At 45.4% G+C, this 26405-nt stretch overlaps 2 protein-coding genes across 6 annotated transcripts in view; one reads left to right on the forward strand and one right to left on the reverse strand.

Annotated features, from left to right (window-relative positions):
- Positions 1 to 6488, reverse strand: part of ACOXL (acyl-CoA oxidase like) — a 337247-nt gene extending 330759 nt beyond the window's left edge. Inside the window, exon 1 of the mRNA XM_006047013.3 lies at positions 6248 to 6488. Within this exon, the coding sequence (XP_006047075.1) occupies positions 6248 to 6369 (122 nt within the window). The 5' untranslated portion in view covers positions 6370 to 6488. The remainder of the gene's footprint in view (positions 1 to 6247) is intronic.
- A 9051-nt stretch (positions 6489 to 15539) lies between these two features.
- The window catches only part of BUB1 (BUB1 mitotic checkpoint serine/threonine kinase), a 32954-nt gene continuing 22088 nt past the window's right edge, over positions 15540 to 26405 (forward strand). For 2 of the 5 annotated variants that reach the window (XM_045162180.1, XM_045162182.1), the window contains exons 1-9: positions 15540 to 15697; positions 19242 to 19301; positions 19384 to 19522; positions 20601 to 20797; positions 21740 to 21783; positions 22453 to 22553; positions 23977 to 24039; positions 24119 to 24305; positions 25515 to 25666. In XM_045162180.1, coding sequence (XP_045018115.1) covers positions 15672 to 15697; positions 19242 to 19301; positions 19384 to 19522; positions 20601 to 20797; positions 21740 to 21783; positions 22453 to 22553; positions 23977 to 24039; positions 24119 to 24305; positions 25515 to 25666 — 969 coding nt within the window. In that variant the 5' untranslated portion in view covers positions 15540 to 15671. The remainder of the gene's footprint in view (positions 15698 to 19241; positions 19302 to 19383; positions 19523 to 20600; positions 20798 to 21739; positions 21784 to 22452; positions 22554 to 23976; positions 24040 to 24118; positions 24306 to 25514; positions 25667 to 26405) is intronic. The other 3 variants (XM_025260596.3, XM_045162181.1, XM_044925577.2) reach the window with 3 other exon arrangements.

A 26405-nucleotide genomic window follows, 5' to 3' on the forward strand; every position in this document is an offset into this window, starting at 1 on the left:
AAGAGAAGAACAAACGTCGTCTATTAACACATACATGTGGAATCTAGAAAAATGGTACTGATGAACCTATTTGCAGGCAGGGCAGGAATAGAGACACAGATACGGAGAAGAAACGCTGGACACAGTACGGGGATGAGAGGGTGGAACAAATTCAGAGAGCAGCGCTGATATATACACCATTGCGAAGAGTCGGACACGACTGAGCTACCGAACTGAACTGAACGTGTAAACAGATAGCCAGTGGGAAGCTGCTGCACAGCACGGGGACCTCAGCTGGTGCCCTGTGATTACCGTGGGGCTGGGGGTGGGGTTCAGGAGTCGGGGGACATATGTGTGCTTACGGCTCATTGGCATTGTTGTATGGCAGAAGCCAGAGGAATACTGTAGAGCAATCATCTTCCAATTAAAAATAAATTTCTAAAATTTAAAAGTAAAAAAGGTTAAAATGGTCAATTTTATTTTCTGTTTATTTTACCACAATAAAAATAAGTGGCTGGGAACTTCCCTGGTGGTCCAGTAGTTGAGAATCCGTCTGCCAATGCAGGGGACACAGGTTCGATCTCTGCACCAAGAAGATTCCACATGCCACAGAGCAACGAAGCCCGAGCACCACAACTACTGAAGCTCATGTGCCTAGAACCTGTGCTCTGCAACAAGAGAAGCCACCGCAATGAGAAGCTCACAAGCCTAAATGAAAAGTAGCCCCTGCTCATGGCAACTAGAGAAAGCCCACATGCAGCAAGGAACACCCAGCACAGCCAAAAATCAATTCAGTTCAGTCGCTCAGTCGTGTCTCTTTGCGACCACCATGGGCTGCAGCACGCCAGGCCTCCCTGTCCATCACCAACTCCCAGAGTCCACCCAAACCCATGTCCATTGAGTCAGTGATGCCATCCAACCATCTCATTGTCTGAAGTCCCCTTCTCCTCTTGCTCTCAATATTTCCCAGCATCAGGGTCTTTTCAAATTAGACAGCTCTTCAGATCATGTGGCCAAAGTATTGGAGTTTCAGCTTCAACATCAGTCCCTTCAATGAACCACCCAAGACTGATCACCTTTAGGATGGACTGGTTGGATCTCCTTGCAGTCCAAGGGACTCTCAAGAGTCTTCTCCAACACCACAGTTCAAAAGCATCAATTCTTTGGCGCTCAGCTTTCATTATAGTCCACTCTCACATCCATACATGACCACTGGAAAAACCATAGCCTTGACTAGACGGACCTTTGTTGACAAAGTAATGTCTCTGCTTTTTAATATGCTGTCTATGTTGGTCATAACTTTCCTTCCAAGGAGTAAGCATCTTTTAATTTCATGGCTGCTATCACCATCTGCAGTGATTTTGGAGCCCAGAAAAATAAATAAAATAATAATCAATAAATAATAATTTAAAAAAATAAGCTGTTGGGGGAGGGGACAGTTTGGGAAACTTTTAGGTTTTCAATATTATCTGACTCTTTGCAATGAGAAGGTCTTCACCATATGCTTGAGTGCATAAATAAGGCTGTGGGAGAAAACCAAATCTCTGTAAAGGTTAGGAAGAGAAATGTGCATTGCTCCAGGAAAGAAAAGAAAAGGCAGTGAAGAGAAAGAAGTGGGACAGGGAAGCAGCCGGCTCAGCATAGCCAGGCCAGGGACGGGAGCCCTGAGGACGGATAGTGGGGAGGTCCCGTGAGTCTAGAAACTTCTAGTGAGGCTGTGAGCCTTACAGGGCTTCCCAGGTGGCGCTAGTGGTAAAGAACTTACCTGTCAATGCAGGAGACATAAGAGAGAAGGGTTCGATAGCTGTGTTGGGAAGATCCCCTGGAGGAGGGCATGGCCACCCACTCCAGTATTCTTGCCTCAAGAATCCCATGGACAGAACAGCCTGGTGGGCTAGAGTCCATGGGGTCAGAAAGAGTTGGACATGACTGAAGCAACTGAGCACAGAAGCCTTACATATGCACACCCACCCACCAGCCTGGCCCCCAGGAGAGAGCCCGGCTTTGCCAAGAAACAAACTCAGAAATGTTTGAAAAGCTTATCATGTTTCAGATGTTGCTCTTTTTTTTTTTTGATGGGGACCGTTTTAAAGTCTATTGAATTTGTTACATGATTGCTTCTGTTTTCTGTTTTGGTTTTTGGCCACGAGGCATGTGGAATCTTAGCTCCCTGACTAGGGATAGAGCCTGCACCCCTGCATTGGAAGGCGAGGTCTTAACCACTACACCACCAGGGAGGTCCCCGGATGTTGTTTTTAAATATCCCCTGCAACCTCAGGAAGGAGCCTCAAGTGGCCCAGAATCTGCAGCTGCTCCAGCCATGGGCATGCTGTTCTATGGATCTCAGGGCAGGTGGGACCCTTAGACATGGGGACATTCCCAGAGCCTGGGGGACCCGCCATCAGAGCGAGGACAGGGAGGACTCGGCCTGGCAAGCTCGTCTTGGGGAGAGAGGAGGGCAGCTGGGCTGCACCCACACCACAGCTGGCACAGTACCCCAGAGGAAGAATCCCTGCACAGAGGAGGGCAGCGGTGATGAGCTCAGAAAACTGCAAAACCGGATTTTGGTTTTTGGGGGAAGCAAACTGTTTCCTGGGCTCTTATGTCCTGGGAGTGCCTGACACTATACAAACTTCCCACTATACACATAGCACTCACACTCATGAACCCCACCCCCTCCAACACCTACTTGAATTTCAAGGGCCTGGGGATAGGGGACTGGCTACAGGAGGCCTCATATTGTATCTGTGAATCCATGTCTGGTGTTAGTCAATCGGTCATGTCCAACTCTTTGCCGCCCCATGGACTGTAGCCCGCCAGGCTCCTCTGTCCATGGGATTCTCCAGGCAAGGATACTGGAGAGGGTTGCCATGCTCTCCTCCAGGGGATCTTTCCAAACCAGGGATTGAACCTGGGTCTCCTGCATCGCAGGCAGATTCTTTACCATCTGAGCCACCAGAGAGTTTTATTTCTGACCTCTCATGGAGCCTTTTACTGTGGTAGAAGGTTAAAAACAACAAGAAGTCAGGTCACTGTCTTTGAACACAGGATAAGATCAAATCTGATAGTACAAGGTGAACTTTCAAGCAGATACTAAGATCTTTAATCACTGGAGGTGAGAAAAAACAGTATGACATTTAAGCTATTACAACTCTGAAATTATGAAGTCAATAAACAAGAACTGGAGAGAATGGAAAAGTGTTTGTTAAAGTAATGGGGTCTGTATCTCTTTCCCCCCACTTTTTTTTTTAGGTGTCATACCACAGCCAGCATTAGTGAAAAGCCACTCGACAGTTTCTCATTTAAACCAGCAGCACAGATGTTATCCCCTTTCTGCAGATGGAAGCTCAGGAAGGTAACATCTCACTTGACGACAATCACACAGGTAATGTGCTGCTGGCTGCTGGCTGGCTTTCCAACTCCGGCCTGCCTTTCCCTCTGTCCCAAAGCAGACTGCACAATTCACAGCAAAGAATCTTCTACTTGGTCCAAATCAGTGGTTTAGATGTTAGCATTCCATCATTTAAACTGCAGTTATCTAATAAGAAAAGACAAAGAGATGACAGCCCAGGAACTAAACTTAAAAGACACAGAAAGACAGAAAAAGGGACATGTATAAGGGCAGTGGTCCCCAAGTTTTTGGGCACCAGGCACCAATTTCATGGAAGGTAATTTTTCCAGACACCGAGGAGGGGGATGGTTTTGAGATGATTCAAGGGCATTACGTTTCTTGTGCACTTTATCTCTATTATTACTATATCAGCTCCACCTTGGATCATCAGGCATTAGATCCCAGAGGCTGGGGACCCCTGTATAAAGGGATGTGACAGAACCTAGTATCCCTTAAAGCAGCAGGACCTCCTTGCCCTCTTAAAAATTCTTGAGGCCTCCACACAAAAACCTGTACATGGATGTACAGGCTTTACGCATAACTTCCAACATGTGGAAGCATCCAAGGTGGACTTCAGTAGGTGATTGGATAAATAAACTGGTTCATCCAGACAATAGAGCAGCATTCAGCACAAAAAAGAAATGAGCTCTCGGGCCATGAAAAGACATGGAGAAAGCTTAAACACATATTACTAAGTGAAATAAGGCAATCTGAAAAGGCTACATACTGTATGATCGCAACTATATGATTCTAAGAAGGCAAAACTAAGGAAACAGTGAAAAGATCAGTGGTTGCCGGGGTGGGTGGTGAGGAGAGAAACACAGAGTGCTGACCGTGTTTCGGCGGTAAAAACACTGGATGACGCCGTAATGACGGGAGCGGCACTGCGCTCAGTCGTGCCCGACTCTTTTGCAACCCCGTGCACTGGAGCCCGCCAGGCTCCTATGTCCATGGAATTTTCCAGTCAAGACTACTGGAGTGGGTTGCCATTTCCTCCTCCAGGGGATCTTCCCAACCCAGGAACTGAACCCACATCTTCTGCATTGGCAGGTGGATTCTTTACTACTGAGCCACCTGGGAAGCCCCTATAATGATGGGCACGTGTTATTAAACATTTGTCCAGACCCACAGAATGTACAACACCAAGAGTGAACTCTAATGTAAACTGTGGTCTCTGAGTGACTATGATGTACCCACGTAGGTTCATCTTTGGCTAAAAAAAAAAGAAAAAGTCCATCCTGGTGAGTGATGTTGATAATGGAAGAGGTTATGCCTGTGTGGGGACAGGAGGTATTAATATATGGGAAATTTCTGTACCTTCCTCTCAATTTTGTTATAAACCTAACACTGCTCTTTAAAATTGTCTTTTAAAAAATTATTGGGGTCCACAAATATCTATGGGTATTTATCATGTTAGAAATTATACAAGAAAAAAATGTTTAAATATTTATATCATTTGAATGTAACAATAATAAACTCATTAAATGTTTACAAAAAACTACACTTTTAATTAGAAAAGTGGCATTGTTCTGTGTCTTTACAAGTCTGGTTAACGTCTGCCTTGAAATAACTGGATGCTGCTCTCTGCTTCTGCAGATATGTTGGGAAATAATGCATCCTATAGTTTCTGGGAACTACCACTGTACCTTCGTGAGAAAATGAGGATGAAAGGCTCAGTAACTGCTTCATGTTATCACTAAAATAATTTCTAACTTGTGAAGCTCCTGGAAATGTCTTGGGTACCCCCAGGAGTCCCTGGACCGTGCTCTGAGAAAGATAACATGAAGACGGTGTGAGAGGGAGGGGGAAAGGACAAGTTGGGGAGACAAGGGCCCACCCACCATCTCACCTGTCACCTCCCCTAAGCCCCACTCCCCCCACCCGTTACCTCCAGTGCAGAAACCACAGCTTCCTCCCCAAGGATGACCTGCTTTTATTCCAAGCATCTCCTTCAGCCTGGCTCATCCTTGAGACAGAAACATGTGCTAACTGGTTAATCTTCCTCATGTGCTAACTGGTTAATCTTCCTTCAGAACATACTGGTGTTTTTTAACTGGGGCTTTCTTAAATTAAAACTCCAAAGCCTGATTCTAAAAATGGGCTTATCAGACGACCTGAGATGGGGTGAGCCACCCAGCAGAGCACAGGAGAAAGTCCTCAACGAGACACAAGGGCTGGTTCTTGGGTTATTTTCTCCGTCTGCAAACTTAGCTTGCACCAAGCCCTCTGTCCACTTTTCTGGGCTGGGCTGCCATCAAATGACTTCTGGGCCTGAATCCACCTTACAACACAAGCACCCCAGCCGCTGTTCGGCCGCCCCTGCGCACACCTGGACTCCGCGAGGCCCCTGGGAGTTCGCAACATGCCAGCAACCAGATACGACCCTGGGCACAGCCAGTCTATCCCTGTGCCGGGAAAATGCCCTCACTTCTCTGCAGGCACGACCCGGGATAACGCTGTTCTGCCCCGCTTTCCGCGCTTCTGTTCCGGACCAGGCGACACGGTGGCCCTGGGGGCGCTCCACGCCCGCTCCAACCCGGTTTTCTGTTCCCTCTCCCGACAAGGGGTGGCACCCAAAAGCGGGGACTCAAAAAACAGGTTAGAAAACAGGTTTAGAAGCTACAACTCTGGGCCGAGCATCCCGTCCGCCGCTGTGGGGCGCGCCCGTTCGTCCCTGCTCTCCGTGTAGGAGGGAGCGCGGTGGGCAGAGGACGCCTCCTGAGGGCCACGAAGTCGCCAACTCTGCGGCGTCCACAGGACTGGGGCGGGCAGTCCATCTTCTGTCAGGTCGGGAGGGACCTGTTTTCGGGCGCAGCACACACACGCCAGCTTGCCCTCCCCGGAGTGCACCGCGGGGTGCCCTTGGGGACGCGTTACCTGGGCCGGAAGAGCGGACAGCCGCCCAGGAGCCCGCGCAGCTCGTTTTTGAGGCTCCAGAACTCGCCGTCCAGGTAACGGTGCAAGGATGAATCCCCGAGCCCCAGGTCCGCCGGCTCCATCGTGCTGTCGGGCCTCTGGCGCGTCTCTGGGGCCGCTGCCCGCGCGCCTCCTCCCGCACGTGGCCCGGAGCGCACTCCCTCTCCGCTCCACGCCGCTGGCCAGTCTCCTCCCTCCTCCGCCGCTTGCCCCGCCCTCCCGCGCGCTGGCCCTACCCCGACGCTGCTGCCTGGGCACCCAGTGAAGAAAGAAAGGTCCAAGGAGTTTTACAATGGTCTTCCTCCCCGCCTTGCCCCGGGGCTTGAGTTCCTGCTGCCTGTGCCCTCGGCTCAGTTGTCCCTCCAGTCGGTGGCCCACAAGAACCCTGGTATTAGAACCCTAGAGGGGAGGTTGGTCTGTAGACACCAGGGCCTGGCTGCTCAGAGCTGAGGCACCTCACGGAGCGGACCTCCTGTGTCAGCAGCCTCTCTGCGCCCAAGATCCAAGATGGCCTGGCCCATGCTCTGGCCCCAGGTCAGCTGCAGCTTGGCATTCCAGCGAACTTTAATATTACCGTAATCTGGGGGGTGGCCTGGGGCTACAGTGTAGCTGGGAGATGCAGACAGAACAAACGATCAACAAACATGAACTCATCTCCCAGAATCCTCCTTCTATCGTTCTAACAAGTGACATTCATTCCTTTCCTCTAAGTCTCATTTACTGGACTGATTGTCCATTTAAGTAGAAAGGGAATGTTTGTTGTTTCCTTTCAAAGACCAGTGGGCTGGGGAGATGACTGTCGGGGAGCATGCTGTAGTTGGCCCTTGGGTCTCTGTCTGCTGTCATTAGGTTAACGAATATCATCTGTATTAGTTTCCTTCTTGTTGCTCAGTCCTAAGCCTTGTCCCACTCTTTCCGACCCCATTGACTGCAGCATGCCAGGCTTCCCTGTCCTTCACTATCTCCCGGAGTTTGCTCCAACTCATGTCCGTTGAGTCGGTGATGCCATCCAACCATCTCATCCTCTGTCATCCCCTTCTCCTCCTGCCCTTAATCTTTCCCAGCATTGAGGTCTTTTCCAAGGAGTCGGGTCTTCACATCAGGTGGCCAAAGTATTGGAGCTTCAGCTTCAGCATCAGTCCTTGCAGTGATTCAGGGTTGATTTCCTTTAGGATGGACTGGCTTGATCTCCTTGCTGTCCAGGAGGTTTTTAGCTCTGTATTTTCATGGTGCTGTGTGAGCCAAGGACTGTTCTGAGGCATAGAGCCCCCGTGCCCCTCTTCTCCTGAGGATTCTGGAGCCTGGGCAATCCCTGGGGCCTGCCTGGAGCCACAGCTCTGCTTTAGCTGATGCTCTCCCCTTCCAGGGCACCGGAGCCTATGTTTGTTTTGAGGGTTGGTTTGTTGTGAGGGTGTTGTCAGGAGGGGCACCCCCAGTTGCACACGAGCCCTTCCTGTGAACCTGCTTCTGCCCAAAGGCCTGCCCTGGAGCCTGACCTGCCCCAAATTTGTCTGTGACTGATCTCGTGACTTTAGATAAGAATCTTCATCTCTCTCAGTTTCAATTTCTTCATCTGAAACTTGTGGCTAATATGATCTACATTTTTTTAAAGACTATAATTATGTATACATAATATTTGCCTCATATTAGGTGCTCTGTGATGGTCAGTGGGATGTTCTGTGGGATTATTTAAATTGTGGACATATTCCACAATGACTGCAGAAAATCTGAATAGAATATTCATTGTAGATTTCTCAAAAAAAAAAAAAGAAAACCTCCCTCTCCTTATAAGGACACCAATCAATGGGTTGGGCCCCATCCTACTCCACTCTGACCTCATCTTAACCTGATTACATCTGCAAAAACCCATTTTTCCAATAAGGTTACATGAACTTTCAACCCAGTATGTGCATGTGTGCTAAGTCACTTCAACCATGTCTGACTCTTTGAGACCCTTTGGACTGTAGCCCACCAGGCTCCTCTGGCCATGGGATTCTCCAGGCAAGGATACAGGCGTGAGTAGCCATTCCCTTCTCTGGGGAAATCTTCCCAATCCAGGGATCAAACCCGGCTCTCCTGCACACGGGACAGATTCTTTACTGTCTGAGCCACCTGGAGAAGTCAAAGAGCACAGGCTAGATGTGCCAGTTACCTCTGAGCCAGCATCAGAAAACCTTCCCCAACAAGATGCCTGCTAGAGGAGTTAGGTATGTCCTGGAGAAAAAGGCTGGGCTCAGAACCAGAGTGCCCACAGCAGGACCTCATAAGGGAAATGCAGGAATCCAGCAGCCCAGGCCTCTGAGAAGGGTGTCCAGTGACCCACAGTGGACCAGGCATGGCATCCAGGTTTGTGCTCAAGGGCCATCCTGCAGCCCTGGGCTCTCCATAGAAGAGGGAGGCTGTGACGGCTGCTGGCTTCATTTCACACTGCCCCAGCCCCTCGGTCCTTGTAAGAGAGGCAGGCCTTTGGCTTGAACGTTGAGAGAGCATTCTCCTGTGTGGATGGTGGTGGGCAAGAATCCTTTAAGCTCCTTCCATAGATGAGTGACCAGGAATGTTAATGACTTGCCCAAGGGCTCCTGGCCCTCCAAGGCAGAGGACTCAGGCCCCAGAGGACCCACACCACATCACACTCCCCTGAGGGACTGGCCTGGGGGCCTCGGTGACCTTTCTGGAGGCAGCTTTCATGAGGGCCTGGGGCACGAACACTACAGCCCAGGGCTTAGGGTTCCGTGGTGAGGCACAGACTGTTCTCAGGGAACTTTGGTGTGTCTGTAGAAATCAGAGAACCAGAAAATAGAGCAGGGAGCACCCTGGAGTATTTTCAGTCAGTCCTTTCTTTTCAGATGAGAACTCTGGAGGGCATGGCCTCTAATGGCTCCATCTGACCACTGCACGGGGTTTCAGGAGGCAAATGGGGCAACTTAGGAAACTATCATGTTCCTTGTGTATGGATGTGAGAATTGAACCGTAAAGAAGACTGAATGCCGAAAAATTGTTACTTTCAAACTGGGGTGCTGGAGAAGACTCTTGAGAGTCCCTTGGACAGCAAGGAGATCAAACCAGTCAATTCTAAAGGAAATCAGCCCCAAATATTCACTGGAAGGACTGATGCTGAAGCTGAAGCTCCAGTACTTTGGTCACCTCAAGTAAAGAGTTGACTTATTGGAAAAGACTCTGATGCTGGGAAAGATTGATGGCAGGAGGCGAAGGGGGCAACTGAGGGAGAGATTGTTGGATGGCATCATTGACTCAACAGACATGAGTTTGAGCAAATTCCAGGAGATGGTGAAGGACAGGGAAGCCTGGTGTGCTGCAGCTTATGGGGTTGCAGAGTTGGACACAACTGAGAGACTGAAAACAACAATGCTTCCCAGTACCCCCCAGTACTTTGAGACTCCCAGTAATGATACTGGCTCAGGTTTACCTAGCCCTTGCCTTATAACATTGTTATAAGGTAGAGAGGCTATAAATGCTAGAGAAATGTTGAACTAATGCACAGAGATGCAGGTATAATATTGTAAAAAAAAAATTTGTCTGGGGACCTCCCTGGCAGTCCAGTGGTTAAGACTCTACACGCCCAGTGCAGGGTGCATGGATTGGATCTCTGGTTGGAGAACTAAGCTCCTCCATGACAGTGGGCATGGCCAAAATAAATTTCAAAAAAAGAAAAGAAATTTAGTTGGTTTTTGACTGAGGTCCTGACACAGAGCCTTCAAAAACTCTGAGCATTTCTTAAGGGATCGGTGTCTTTGTTGTGCTACTGAATAATGCCTGCAGTGATTTTGGAGCCCAAGAAAATAAAACCTGTCACTGCTTCCACTTTTTCCCCTTCTGTTTGCCATGAAGTGATGGGACTGGATGCCACTATCTTAGTTTTTTGTACGTTTCACTCTCCTCTTTCACCTTCATCAAGAGGCTCTTTAGTTCCTCTTCACTTTCTGCCATTAGAGTGGGTATCATCTGCATATCTGAGGTTGTTGATATTTCTCTTGGCAATCTTGATTCCAGCCATTAGTACCAGTGCAGCCATTTATCCGGATGCAAAAATGAGCTCATAAGATTAGATGCCTCTAATAAGGGAAGAATAGGAAAGAGAAAGGAATAGGGTCTCTGGTCTCTAGAACCAGGCTAACATGTAAATAACATCTGGGCATCACTCGTGTCCATTATACAAATACCAGGATAGCACATAGGACTGAACATTCCATTAGAGATTCTTGGGGAGACTGATGGCAGCAGAGAGCTGGGATTCCCATCCTTCCTTCCAGGCTGCAGTGATATGAAAGTCCATCCTGGGTTTTGACCACGCAAGGGATCTTCAGAAGTAACAAAACACGCTCAGATGAAAAACATTTCTAGAATAGGGCTTTATATTTTTTCCTATCTTCATATCAACTTTATTCTTAACGTTCTGTAGCCCCTGAAATCACTTGTCAGCTTTCTGTCACTACTTTAATTATAAATCTCTAATCTTATATGATGTTTCAGCAACACAGCTAATACTGCTACTATAAATTACTTTAAATTTCCCAGTGGAAGGAAGATAGATGTGTGTTTGTGATTGTCTGCATGTGTCAAACAGGCAGAACCTAGAGAAGAATTGTTTTCTTTCTCTTTTCTTTTTAATTTTGACTCAACAGACATGAGTTTGAGCAAATTCCGGGAGATGGTGAAGGACATTTTGGCTGCGCTGGGTCTTTGTTGCAGTACGTGGGCTCTTGGCCGCAACAGCCTCCTCTCGTTGAGATGCACAAACTCTGCAGCATTCAGGCTCACTAGTTGTGGCACCTGGGCTCAGTTGCTCCAAGGCTCATGGAACCTTAGCTCCCCTACCAGAGACGGAACCTGAGTCTCCTATATTGGGAGGCGGATTCTTTACCACTGGACCACCAGGCAAGTCCCCATTTTCCTTTTCTTAACAGAGCACTGACTGGTATCATGAGACAACCCAAGAAATTGAGTGGAGGCTATAGGAGAGTGGGAGTCAGAGAAACATTATGAAGAGAAGGAGATAGTTTTCATTTTACAGATCAGGAAACTTACACCCAGATTCAGGGTTTAAGTTCCATTATCTGCTTCCTTGGCTTCCCACGTGGCTAACTGGGTAAAGAATCTGCCTGCAATGCAGGAGATGAGACTCAGAAGACACGGGTTTAATCCCTGGATTGAGAAGATCCGCTGGAGGAGGACATGGCAACCTACTCCAGTATTCTTGCCAGGGTAATCCCATGGACAGAGGAGCCTGGTAGGTTACAGTCCATGGGGTTGCATAGAGTCAGACACCACTTAGCAACTGAGCACAGCACAGCACATCTGCTTCTTGGGAAAGTCAAGTCTGGAGCTCATGTTCCCTGATGCAGTCTGGTTTTCCATCTCCAATAAGTTTGGAAATTACTATTTTGGACAAACAAGTCACTGAAAGCCCAAATATGAACACAAATGCCTTACCAATTTAGAGAATCTATTAGTCATTTTACATATTTAATATTGAAATATTTAAATATTGACATTTAATATTGAAATTAGCAGATAAACTAATTTAAAGTTTTAGAGGAAGAGAGAGTTGTAACGCACATTTCTGCCTCAGAGGTAGGAAATGCAGACCTTGACACATGTGGACCCACTACTCCCACTCAGATCAGAACAAGCCTCCCCACTCACATTCTGGGGTGGGTCTGGGGAGATAAGGTAACAGACCCACTAAGGCAACAGCAATGCCAAAAATTAAAGGGACAGCTAATCAGTGAAGCAACAGTTATTATTGAAACATATCTTTCAGATATGCCATGGCAATCGCTACACTCTCAACACAAACCTGAGGAGAAAAGGGCAAAGGGAGAAGATGAAAGAAGATAAGAGTTGGAGCAGATGGAATTTGAAATGCTGTCAGTGGTGTGAGCTTCCAATTAGTGAATTTTTTAAAAGATGAGCAACATATTTGCCAGCTCTTCAGGATTTTCTGCTTATATTGATTTATGTAAATTGCCAGCATTTGGGGGTTTATAGATTTTCATCAAAGTAGCAAACTGTTTCTTCATCACACTCTTTGAAAGTTCTTCCTTTACTCCTGACATGTAGAGATAATGTGAAGCTCTTAGAAAAATACAGTCATCCTAGACTTAGGAAACAGCACATGAGACTTATCTCAACAAGCTCCTGAAGGCTTTGAATCAGGCCAGTCTCTGCTTTCCTTCCGTGGTGCTTAGTCCTGTTACGTAGGAAGGTCAAACATCTGGCAAACCCTCCAACTCAACACATCTCTACACAAGTAGCAGCCTTCTCCAGCTCCAGTGGCCTGTTTCTATCAATTCTTCTTGGCCATCAAATTATCTTTCTCTTCTTTTCCTTACATATTAAAGACATCTTTGTGTTCTGAGAACACTCCCTCCTTGAGATCTGATTCCCTGTCTTACCTTCTTCCAATCCCTCTGCCTCCAACGCCAGCTTAGAGTCTGCAGATTACTGATCTTGGCCTCTCCACCCCGCCTCTCCCTCCCTGTCCCCCTAAAATCCTGATTTATTGGGAACTGGGTTGATTAACCTAATAGGGACATTATGATGAACACAGTGTGTGGGAGGATCGTTATATTGGGTTGGCCAAAAAGTTTGTTCAGGTTTTTCCATGTTATAGAAAATCCTGAATTTTGGCCAACCCAACAATTTTCCTACAGAATAAGAATAATAGCAGAGAGGGATGTCCATAATTAAGGAAAAAGAGAAGGCATTGAGTAAGCCAGGAAATTATTTCCAGAAACACGTAAGATTCTAATAATTGCTGATAACCATAATACTTATTACTGCTACCCCTAGATATACCCCAGTGTCTGGCATCAGGGGGTCAGTGTGCCCTTTTTAAGGGGCAGTGTGGGAAGAGGCATTCATAATACTTTACTCCACAAACAAGCCTGGTGGGAGAGAAGCTCCTAGTGGTAGAAATGAAGGAGGGCAGACAAGCTCTGTGGCCTCTAGAAAACAGGGTCGAGCTAAATATGCCTACCATGAGGTCCTATGAGCACAATGCTGCTCTTTCCCCAAAGGCCCAGTTTATTGTCAAGATCAAGTACAAACGCTTTAATCTAGCATGTAAGATCAGGCATCAAACTATCAAATTCGTCTTTCATAAAGACTTTCCACTGCTCATTAACAGAAGTCCTCAAGGGTTATTTCCTTCAGTGATCTTTATTTACACCAGGAATGATGTCCCCAGACTCTCCCCAGCCCAGATCCACCCCACCATGTTCAAGGCCCAAGTCAAGCCCTCCATTCCCCAGGAAGCTTTCTCTGACAGACAGGCCCATGTCCCCTCCCTCCTCTAGACTCCCCTAGCAGAAATCATATGTGTATTAATTTAGCACTTAATCCTGCATTGGCAGCCAGATTCTTTACTAGCTGAGCCACCAAGGAAGTCCCAAACATTCATTTAGCACTTAATATTATTTATGTCTATACAGGCTTCCCAGGTGGCTCAGTGGTAAAGAATCGGCCTGCCAATGCAGGAGACACAGGTACAATCCTTGGGTTGGGAAGAGCCCCTGGTGAAGAAAATGGCAACCCACTCCAGTATTCTTGCCTTGAAAATCCCTTGGACAGAGGAGCCTGGCAGGCTACAGTCCACGGGGTCACAAAGAGTCGGACACGACTTAGTGACTAAACAACAACGTTTTATGTCTGTATCTCCATCTCCCAGATAATACCACTAGTTTCTTAAGGACAAGATCTGTCTGAGTCAGAAAAGGTTACAATTAAATCCAATGGCACCTAGTATATGAGAGATGCCTGATCAACATTTCCTGATTGGTGACTGAGGTGGAATCAGACACGAGTTGAACACTTGAGTTAGTGAGAACAAAATTGTGTTAATTCCTGTGATAATCAGCAGAACCTAAACTTGTCTAAAGACTCCAGAGTGAGCACCCTCTGAGTTAAGAACCCCACAAATTGGATACTTGTGTGATCCAAATCAATCATTTCCCTGAAAGAAATTCTGAACTCTGAGAGCATCAGGATTTCCAGAAGCTGCTAATTTTTTTTAAAAAAGGTATTCAACTTAAGGGCCCCAAGACAGCAAAACATGCACACCGCTTCTATAAAAGGAAGTAATCACATGAATAGCTCTTTATATTTTACTTGTACTGTCAAGTGGCTCTTGAAAGAACCTCGAGAAGTAGAATCAAGGGGTTAGGCAAGGTTAGGTTGACTCTTCCAATTCAGTCTCAGGTAGGAAGCATCAGAGTATTACATAATTCTTCTTAGACTTCTGGGCTCCTTTGCAAAAGGGTCTCGTTTTTGGTTTTCTAATTCCTAAATCCCTGGTCTCCACAGCTCCCAAGTTCCACAGAAGATGGTGAAAGTTGTCCTGCCGCCATTCTGTACTCTATCCAAACTTCTGTTCTTTTAATTACCAGTTGGATGTAGGAACTGCCCAGTCCCTTGAGCTCTCATTCGCTATAGAGCACCCACAGAGCATTTCATATCAGTTAAATCAAGCCTGGAGGTCTCCAAGGGTATCAACCTATCGCTTTATTTGCCATGTGTAATTTACATAACTAACCCTTAAGCGCTTACAGACGTGATGCCCTTACGTTGTAACCACTAAGCTAAAACCCACTTAGGTTTTTCCCTGGGCTTTTGATGAATCACTCCCTAACTCTCTGCCACAGCTTTTTTGGATCTGGAACCAAAATAACGGGCTTCAGCATCTAGGTTCTTTACTTACAGAGAGGACGCGGAACAAAGTTTTTTGTTTTGCGGGAAATGCAGAGGCGTGCCATCGGGCAGGATTCCGTTTTTCACCCCATCAGCCTCTCCTAAGCCAGAGGTAGGCATTCCGCCCGGGCTCTGCGATCTTGAACAAGTCTGAACGGTATAAACGGGATTGTTTTTCTTCTTTCCATAAACCAGGCATAACGACTCTGGTTTATATAAGTAAGCAAAGCGTCGAAGCGGCACAATTTTTTCAACCTCGAGAAACTATTTTTCTCCCAGGATGCCTTCCTCAGGGTGATGCCTTAATCATGTAATTTTGTAAGCCAGCTGCAGCTTGGACGGCTAAGGAAAAAACTCATTCCCTACTCCTGAGCCAAACTAGGTGGCCCCCGTCACGCCGCACCCTGAAACCTAGCCCGCCCACCGCTCAGCTTGCGCTTTTGATTCAACTGGGTTGCCGGAAGTGGGAGGAGCTGCCGGCGCACCAGAGGGAGGCGGACCTTGGTCTCCAGGCAACGGCCCAGGTGATTGGCCAGCTCGTTTGCAGCCGAGGCCAATGGCCAGGCGCCCTGCAAACGGTCCTTGCGGCGACTGAGGCTGCGCGGGAGATTCGACTTGGCGGCGGCTACTACCCGACGGCGCAGTTGGGACTGCTGCTGGCCTGGATCCTTTCGCCATGGATAACCCGGAAAATGTTTTTCAGTAGGTGTGGGTCTGGTGGGAGGGAGAGGGGTGGGCGGGGGCGTGATCCCCGGCGGCTGGGGTACCTGAGTTCGGGCCTAGTAAGCTGCAGGTCCCTGGCCCGCCCCGGACCTGCCTCCCTTGGCCTTCACGCCCCTTTTCTTAGCCCTGGAGTTTGTCCCCTTCCAGCCTCACTACCCCCATCCCTCCCCGGCTGCGCTGCGGGCCACTCGGGAGTCGTGGAAAGGGAGCATAGTGTAGCCGGGACTCTCTGCTGAGACCCCGGGCCTTTGACCGAGCTGCCTCTAGAGAGGCAGTTTTGGGGGGGCGGAGGGTTGGATGAAATTGAGGCCCCCCCAGAGCTCTTTGATTGTCTGTAAGGAATTCTCCTCTGGGCAGATCGCCTCGGTGCAAGTAAAATGTCTAACCCCCCAAAAATTAACGCTTGCATATAGGTTTCATGAGAAATTTTCGAAACCACTTATTTTAAAATTCTAGAAAGGGAAAGAACTTAAAATTTCACTATCCCATAATCCCACAATTATTAAAAATCGTTGAGTAATGTGCACTTTAAGGGAAAAAATGTTGCACTGTTTGTCACTTATGTCCACCTGCTAACAATTTTTAAAATTCCCATGTCTTTGCTTTTTATGACTTAGGTGATTTATCCAGACTGTTTCAAATGCATTTAAAACAGTTAAATCTTGTGCTACGGAAATTAAAACTGGTTAGTTTTATTAGCACCAGTTTAATATTAACTGGGATCAAAAGACTCAGATCCTTAACTCTGCCTTCAGACTTTTTCTGTAGCCCAGACTGCAAAGGATTTCAATTTTACAGACTCCTCTTCCCCCATTTTAAAATAGAAACCAGATATTTCTGACCTTATTTTGACTTTCCAAAGCCTAATTTGCATTAATGAACTGAGTGTTTTAGTATTGCTTTACAGTGTATTTAGACTGTATTACTAGGGAAGTGTGATTGGTATCAGATGGGCATCTTACTTTGGGCAGCCTATTACATATGTTTGAGAAGAAAGTTATTTCATAACTTAAATTAGGAACTTTTAAACTGCTTATAAATTGTGGGAACTTATCTGCTATGATGCACAAGAGGGAGTTTCAAGATGTAGGAATATTTTTTAACTTTTAAAAATAAGTATTATGTTTATGTGGTTAAAAAAGATTTAGGAAAGTGTTCACTGAGATCTTGATCTGACGGCTCTCCCAATGCCTTGTATGTAACCATTTTTTCTAGTTTATTTTTCAAGAATGTAAATATAATAACACGAACAAAGGTATGTACATATATACCTATGTGTACAATTCCTGCCTTTATTGAACATAAAAAGTAGCAGAGCATATGCACTGCTTTTTTTTTTTTTTTTTTTTTGCTTAATGCTATCCTTGGAGATTTCAGTCTGTCATTCCATAGATTCTTTTTTCATTCTTTTTTACAACTTCATGATATTTCATGTACCGTAATTGACCTAAAAAAGTACCCCATTGATGTACACTTGGAGTGCAGACCTTCTTTTGCTATAACAGATAGTGCCATGGTGCAAAATCTTGTACCCATGGTGCTTTTCATGTATCTATCCTCTAGATTCCTAGGAGTGGGTTTGCTAGATCAAAAGGAAATCCATCTGTAATTCTGGTGATATTACTACCAGTTTCCTTGGTAGGGACTGAACACACTCCCACCTCCAAGCAAGTTGTAAGTGTGTCTTTTTCCATTACTTCCCCTCTACATTGTTGTCATATTTTTGGAGTCTGGACATGATTGAGCGACTTCACTTTCACTTTTCACTTTCATGCACTGGAGAAGGAAATGGCAACCCACTCCAGTGTTCTTGCCTGGAGAATCCCAGGGACGGGGGAGCCTGGTGGGCTGCCGTCTATGGGTCGCACAGAGTCGGACATGACTGAAGCGACTTAGCAGCAGATGAGAAGTTATCTCAGTGAGGCAAATTTCTCTCCTAAGAGAGGCTGAGTATTTTTCTGTGAAGTGCCTTTTGTTCATTTCTTAAATTGGATTGGGTTTGTTTTTGCCCCCCAATTTCTAGAAGCTCCTTCGTCATCCCCGTTTAGCATTTCTCTCTTAACTCTGCTTGTGTTTTGTTTATTTGACATACAGAAGCTTTTTATTTATAAGTAGTCCACTTACTTAGCTTTTTCTTTTGTGGCTTCTGGATTTTGAGTCATAAGAAACTTTGATTTTATTTGTATTGTGAGGTGACAGCTAGAAGAAAATATTACTTTCAATTTTTTTTTCCCCCTCGAAAAGATCATCGAATTCTTTGATAGAAACCTGAAAGTCCTCCTTACTTTGGCTCTCTCTCTTACCCAGTGTTCAGTCCCTTCCGCAAGTCTCATTGTCTCTTTCTCCAAAACACCCCAGTTCCACATTAGAACAGTTCCCATACTGGCTGGGACTCTGCAATAGCTCCGTAACTGTTCTCATCCCCCACCCGCTTCGTCACTTAGAGACAGTTTTAAAATACACATTAGATCTCGTCACCCCTCACCTTTCTCCTAACTTAGCTGCTTGGTTCTGGCCCTGTCAGACGTTACTCCCTCAGAGAGGCAGGCTTTCCCTGACCGCCCTACCTGAAAACAGTAACCCCCATCGCACTCTTAGCCCTTCTGTCCTTTGGGTTTTTGTGTGTGTTGTCCCCCTCTGTGTTCTTATTTTACAGATTTCTTCTTGTTGGTTTCTTTATCCTGCTAGCACCTGGGGCCTCTTGGAGAACTTTCTTGGCTTGGCTGGTTTATTTTTAAGCTGTGGCTGAGTATGCAGAAGTAGGGGCAAGTTCTCAGGGAGCTACAGCCACTGACTTCTGAGCATTGTCATCGGGTGGTCTCGCTCGGGAACCTGGTGTCCCATTGAGGCCCAGAAAGCAAACTATGTCCTGGAAGTCCCGATTTGTTGGACCCTGGGCTGTCACGCGCTTCCCTGTTGACTCAGACAGTAAAAAAAAATCTGCTTGCAATACAGGAGACCCAGGTTTGATCCATGGATTGGGATGATCCCCTTGAGAAGGGAATGGCAACCCACTGCAGTATTCTTGCCTGGAGAGCCCCATGGACAAAGAAGGCTAGCGGGCTACAGTCTATGGGGTTGCAAAGAGTCGGATGTTACTGGGTGAATAGCCGTGGGCTGTCATGCACCTTTCAAGAGCTCTCTTCACATCTCCAGCTGAGTTCCTAAGCAGCAAGGCGAGGGGTCCGGGTCAACACCACACCCGGGTCCCCACATTAGAAGGAGGAGCAGCCAAGTTCTGGTGCCCCTCATGGTGGCAGTGACATTGGAACTGGAGACCTTTTATTAATAGCTGCTTCCTGTAGAGCCACCTCAGGGGCCTTGCGTCTTGCTTTCATCTGAAAACAATGCTGCTTTTGAGTTTCTGACTTCTGAGTGAATACTGTTTTCATTTTTATTATAGCATTTGAATTGATGTCTAAGATTTCTATTTTAAGGTACTTTCATGATAAATATGAAATAGAACTTTTGCTTTTAGGAAGTATTCCTAATAATCCCATGTACCTATTTTTCTCCCTTCTAGAATGTTTGAAGCCCATATGCAGAGCTACAAGGGCGATGACCCACTTGGTGAATGGGAAAGGTTAGCATTTCGTTTATTTATTTTTTCTATAAACAAACTGTATGTGGCCCTGAAAAATTAACACTGTCCATATTTTTTCTAGTTACATGCGATGGGTAGAAGAGAATTTTCCTGAGAATAAAGAATACTTAACAACTTTATTAGAGCATCTAATGAAGGAATTTTTAGATAAGAAGAGATATCACAATGACCCAAGGTTCATCAATTATTGTCTACAATTTGTAAGTATACTTTCAGAGGTTATAATCACATCCCTAGTCATGCTGTACTTTTGCTTTTTACCCCAGATTTTAGGATCAGTTTTTGGGTATTTTTTATTTGATTCCTTATATTTCTAAGTCATAACTTTTTTTTTTTTTTTTTAAGTTGTGTGGCCAGAGACTTGTATTTTACAATCTTTTGGCTTCTGTCTTATGGAATCAGTGATTGAATTTTAAAATCCTCCTTCTCTGTAAAGCCTGTAATGTGACAACAGAAGGTAGAAACCAGGCTTCCCTGTGGCTCAGGTGGTATAGAATCTGCCTGCAATGCAGCAGACCTGTGTTCGACCCCTGGGTCAGGAAGATCTCCTGGAGAAGGAAATGGCCACCCACTCCAGTATTCTTGCCTGGGGAATCCCATGGACAGAGGAGCCTAACGGGCTACAGTCCATGGGGTCACAAAGACTGACCCAAGTGAGCGACTAACTCTTCCACTTTTCAAGGTAGAAACCTTGAAAAGAAGGTTTGTTAGCTGAGAAGTGTGTTCAGGAAAGAGTAGATAAACAGGCATTCCCTGGTGCTAAAGAGGGTTCCTCAAGTAAATTAAATTCATTGTGAATAATTAAGAAAATATTAACTCTCAGAAATGAAATTTAGTGCTAAAAGGAGAAGGCTGCCTCAGGTTAGTCTTTCTAAGGTTGGATCTGTTCAATCTTGAAATAAAGGCTTGGGGCACGAGTTGTGGTCATAAAATCATGAATGGAATAGATAAAGTAAACAGGAATTTGTTATCTATCTTTACTAAGCTTCAAAATGTGAGGATTAGACACACCCTGTGGAATTTGAATGAGTACAACTTTATATATTAATATTACGGCACAGAACCTACTGTCTTGGGAAATAGTCGGGGATGCTGAAAGTCAAGGAGGGGGATGAGCTGACTTTGAGGCTTGCCATCAGAGGACCACACAGGCCTTCCCCTGCCAAGTACATCTTGCTGCCTCCTTGAAGACGAACACTGAGTGTTGTTTGGACTGGGAGCCCCACCGCGCCTGGCAAGTGCCCTTCTCTCATGTCTGTCTGCTTTGGATTTCTGCAGGCCAAGTGCAACAGTGACCTTCACCAGTTTTTTGAGTTTCTGTACAACCACGGTATCGGAACCCAAGCAGCTCCTCTGTACGTAGCCTGGGCCGGGCATCTGGAAGCCCAGGGGGAGCGGCAGCACGCCAATGCCGTTTTTCGGAGAGGAATTCAGAACCAGGCCGAACCTGGAGAGCTGCTGCAACAAGAGTACAGGTAGTTAGACAGTGAGACTCCACACGGCGCTTCCTGCCTTGAAAGGCAGTGGTTTGCTCTTTAAAGATTTTTATTGTTATATTTGTACAGGGAAACGCTTCTCATTGGGGAAAATGTGGAATTAGTGTAAAGAAAAACTGTCCAGAAATATTACCATTAATATTTTTGAGCACTTCCTTCCAGTGTCTCTTCCGATGCCTGCGTGTGCGCCTTAGAGTCTGTATTACAGTAGTAAATTGTTCTGTATGTCTGGTTGTATATGCTGAGCTTTGTACTGCTCTTAAGAAATTATGGACTTTTATACCACTTAGAAAGTGGTTGTGAAGTCTGTCCCAGAGCAGTGTCATAATTTCATTGTTCTAGAATGGAACATTTGTTTCCAACATTTTTTTTTTCCCCCCACAAAAATCAGCACATGCTGCATGCTAAGTCACTTCAGTCGTGTCCGACTCTTTGTGACCCCACGGACTGTAGCCCACCGGGCTTCTCTGTCCAAGGGATTTTCCAGGCAAGAATACTGGAGTGGGTTACCATTTCCTTCTTCAAGGGATCTTCTCGACCCGGGATCAAACCCTAGTCTGCTGCACTGCAGGTGGATTCTTTACTGCTGAGCCACCAGCAAAAGCCTACAATATGTGCATGTTGTAACATGCGCATATTGATACCCACAGAGGAGGTACATTTGTTATATGAATTTATAAAATACTGACATAAATGAGGCAAAAGGAGGAATTTTTCTAATTAAGTGCATTGGGTGTGAAAATAAGCCCAGGTTTTTTTTTTCTTAATTTTGAAGCAAATCTAAAACTCAACTTTGCAATCTGTTTTAACCTCAGTCTTTATTAGATCACAGTAAGCTATCCTGTTTAGTTTTCATTCTAATATAAATGCATATTAAACTGAATTGTAATCTGTATTGATGCCTTTACTGTTGTCTTTTAGGATGTTTCAGACACGCCTCACTGAAACCCATTTGCCTACTCAAGGTAAAATAACACTTTCTAAAATATCCAAAGTATCAGTAACTTAGTCTCTGATTTGCACTGCCTTTTTCCCCTTAAAATATACATCCATCCAATATTTATTGATTATATTATCTTAGGTAACGGGGAAGACCCTCTGATAATAATAATGCCTGCTTCATAGCCCTCCATAGCAGGGACTCTGTCTTAGCACTTTAAAAGAAAAACTCACCAAAAAAAAACAAAAAAGCTTGGCAATTTCATTGTAGTTTTAGGATTTTCAAAAAGTAAAAATTACCCCACATTGAGTGACGATACTTATTCTGGAGTACATCTGTTCTGAATTAAATTAAATGTATTTAATGCAACTTTTAAAGAAATGGAGTTTCTTCTTTTTTTTTTTAAGAAATAAAGATTACATTTCAGCATTAAGCACTACTTATCCTGTTGTTTAAAATAGCTAAAGTTTACATTTCTTTCAGGGACTTCCTTGGGCATTTTGAATTGATTAGAAAATTGTTTCTACAACATTACTTTTATTTATAAGGTGTTTTAATTATGTTTTTGAGATCGTGTGAGTGAGTTCATTTTTCAGTGCTACTTATTGAAAGATCAGGGGAATGTATTTGTATTGTATTCATTTAATATGGTTTTACCCTTATTTCTTTTTCTTTCATGCATTTCGTGTCATAGTAAGAACCTCAGAACCTCTGCGTGATGCTCAGATTTTAAATCAAATGGTAACGTCAAGCTCGAATCCAGGAAGTAACCCAGCCTGCATTTCTAAGAATCCGGTAATGCCAGTTGTAGTTGCGTGGAAACCGGGAAGGGCGCTGAACGGCCAGCCCACCTGCCGATCGTGTCCCTCGGGCACCTCGTTCCTTTGACCTTGTCTCCCAGGACTGAGCTCCACGTCAGCCACCTGTGCTGTGGCGCCTTTCTAGGCCTATCATCACCCACTGCCCACTTCCAGTATTAAATGGAAAATCACTCACTGTCCGACCGTAACTTCCTGTACTTGTCTGACCTGGTGACACCCCTGCATGACCTCCTGCCTTCACCTGCTCCCCCCGAGCAGCCTTTGTCCTTCTTTGCTCTGCGGGGCTCCCTTCCCTGGCCCAGGATTCTCTAGCTTAGGTCACACCCATCTGCAGACACCTGAGCCTATTTCAAATGCTCTGATCCTGGAACTGCCACCTCAACCAGAGCTCTTCTATTTCCTGGCAGTTATGCTTCCAATTTCCCCGTTCACACTTTATGTTTTCCACATTGCCTGTGCTTCCTTTTCTATTCACTGATGCCAAATGATAATTTTTAACTTCTTTTTACTCTCCTCAAACTGACTATATCTAACCTCTTTGTCAGGAACTGGCAAACTTACTTTCAATGAGACAGCAGAAGCGCTCAGATGACAGCTCCATGTCCTCCACCAACCAATAAATAACTGGACCCTTGCTTGCCATGGCAGGGGCCGAGGTGACTCATCTGCATGTACACATTCTCTCCTTTCTCCCAGCAGCTTTCCTCCTCAGGGTACCAGTGCTCTTTGAGTTTGCTATGGACCTGCTTTAAGCTAAATGCTATGGAAATGCCTGTGTTCCAGGTGCACATGTATTACGTTTCATTAATGTAACACATCCTTAGAAGGAGACTGTGAGTTCCAGCTGTGACAGGTCCTCACGCTGCCCCAGTTTGCATCCTGCTCGTGCGTGCCATCTTGTTTCCTGCTGCCCCAGCTCTGGGGGTCTAGGCAGCAGAGGTGGGTCTTGTTCGCAGTCCGTGCTCAGGACCTGACACGACACAGATGAGATGTCCAGTAAACACTTGTCTAGTGACTGACTGCTAGCACTGTGGACTCCCGAGCAGAGAACAGTACCAGAAGAAAATGTTAAGAATTTTTTTTCTAATGTAGCTATTTGGAATATTAATCTCATTACACTTAGGCCCTGTGGCTCAGCCCCTAGACTGGGGGTCTTTCTTATTGGAAGAAGACCCACAGGTCCAAACACTTTCTTATTGGACTCTAGTTGTAAAACCTGTCATAAAAGTGATCGTGCAAGCCAAGGCTTCAGCTATAATGGTAACTTGAAAGAGCACACATAAATCTACGTGATGACTCAGAGAGCCCTCAGGTGTTTCCATATTGCTTTCTGCAGTCGTCTGGATGACAGATTCTTCTCAGTAAGTGATTATTTGTGTTTCTTTTTGTCTTCTTAGGGTCCACAACTTTCTGGAGCAACACCTGCAGCTGGTGATAAAGGGTCACACATGCAAGTACAATCGGTGCCTTCATCTGACTGATTTTCCTTCCAGAGCTGTTGCAGTACACTGTCATAAACGATGTGTTTTTCCCCATTTTAGGGAACAAAGGGTGATCACGATTTCCAAATCAGAATATTCTGCACACCCGTCTGTGGCAGACAAAGCTGATGTTCAGCAGGTTGTCATGTATTGCAAGGAGAAGCTTATTCGCGGAGAATCGGAGTTTTCCTTTGAAGAGCTGAGAGCCCAGAAATACAATCTACGGAGAAAGCATGAACAATGGGGTACTTGCAGTCTTAAATTTGAGATAGCCTAGGTCACTTAACATGATTCTCATCTCTGAGTAATTACATTTGTAGTAGATAATTCACTGTACTGAAAGAATCTCAAAAAAAAAATCTCTAGTTCATTCCATCAGAAGCCTAAAACCTTTGTTAAATACTAATGTAGCAACTACATTTGTCCAAAGCCTAAACTGATGTCTTGACAGCAAAGCTTAGAGCTGAAACAGCACTAAAGGAGATGTCCATGCCAATGCAGTAGATACTTTTAAGCTTTCAAATACCATCTGTATGGATTTGAGCTTCTGTATCTAGCAATTCTAAACCCCTGGGTCAGTTATTTATACTGTAAAGGATTAATTAAGAACTAGAGTTGAGAAGAGATTTTTCAAAGTCTGCAGCTGTTATAAATAAGACATTCGGGAGTCCTCTGATCAAAGTGCTGTGCCATTCATGGCTGTGCTGTACAGTGGACCCTGACTCTGCAGGGAGCACTGGATGTTAGCAGCAGCGTTGCACTTCAGTTTACAGCACGTGTTTGCTGTAACAACATGGACCTCAGAGGAAAATGAACTTCTGTTCTTCTCAAGACTTCGACACCATCTGACTCTTTGTGCTGTGCCCCCTATGTTGGCCAGTTTTTGTTTATTCATTATTTCTCGTTTGGTTAACAACCGAGAGGACAGTCAGTGACACTCGGGGAGGACCCTTTCGTGCCTTGCACAGATGCTAAATCTGAGCTGGACGGTTTGATTGGTATGTGATGTGGTTATGTTAACCAGTTGCTGGAAATGGGACCCACAGCAGTGTCCTTGACATCCTGACCTTTCGGTGCACTTTACTCTTATTTCTTAGGAAGCACCGAGAAACTTCTGTCTTTTAAAAACACTTCCATTTTCAAATGATTTGCACAGTCGTGGTTGTTACAAGTGCTTAGTATCATACCATGCTATTACCAAATACTTTTGTTGCTCATCATATACATTTTTATAACTTACACACCCTGAACTTAAAAGTAACTGTGCTGAGGATAGGTAAAAATTATAATTGAAAAGTAGATAGTATTTCAGTTCTAAAAACCTAATACTCTTGGAAAAAGACTAGTAAAAAAGAGTTGCCATCTTAAAGATAACCTTTTGCTGATTTTGCACGATTCCTCTGTTGTCCTGAGTTTAAATCTCACCTGCAAACTATACTTTATCTTTCGTAAAGTAAATGAAGAGAGGCATTATATGAAAAGGAAAGAAGCAAATGCTTTGGAAGAACAATTATTAAAACAGAAAATGGATGAGCTTCATAAGAAGTTGCACCAAGTGGTGGAGATGTCGCAGGAGAACCTGCCCTCTTCCCGGGGGACATCTGAGGTGTGTAGGCTCCTCCCCATCGCTTCCCATGCCCACTGCAGTGATTTCTGTTGGTGTTTGTCCCTTCTGTGCTCTATTTTTAGAGTTAATTCTGATGTCAGTTTAGTTACTAGCTTTCCAAATTATTCCCCCCCTCCCCACACCGAGAAGTGGGGGGAGAGACCATCCAACACACTTCCAGCAAGGATGGAAGTCACGTTACAGAGCCAGGAGTCAGAGACACTGTGCTTCTCAGTGCCAGCCCAGGGGACAGTCACAATGCAAGATGAGAAAGGAAGTTAGAGAATAGGGTGTGTGTGTGTGTGTGTGTGTGTGTGTGTGTGTATAAGGACAGTCACAATGCAAGATGAGAAACAAAGTTACAGAACAGGATGGGTAGTGTGTGTGTGTGTGTGTGTGTGTGTGTGTGTGTGTACATTAGTGTATATAGTCCTTTATCTGATAGAGCTTGCTTTTCCTGTAGACCTCCTTTGGCCACATTCCTGTTTTCAGCTCCACCTTCACTTCCATTCTGAGACACGTTGACGTTTCTGCGCTTCTCCGGAGATCACCTCCCCGACTGCTGTTTGAGGTGTTAGGATTCCTTTACTGTCATTTTCGTGAGGTTTTGGGAGGATATGGATGATAAAACACATGTTTAAGCCACTGTCTTAAACCAGAAGCCTCTCTTAATGGACTAATTTCTGTACACAAGCGGCCTGAGGATGTATTTTCCAAACAGATCTCCAGTTGTCCCTGA

Source organism: Bubalus bubalis, chromosome 12 (genome assembly GCF_019923935.1).
Source record: "Bubalus bubalis isolate 160015118507 breed Murrah chromosome 12, NDDB_SH_1, whole genome shotgun sequence".
NCBI lineage: Eukaryota > Metazoa > Chordata > Mammalia > Artiodactyla > Bovidae > Bubalus > Bubalus bubalis.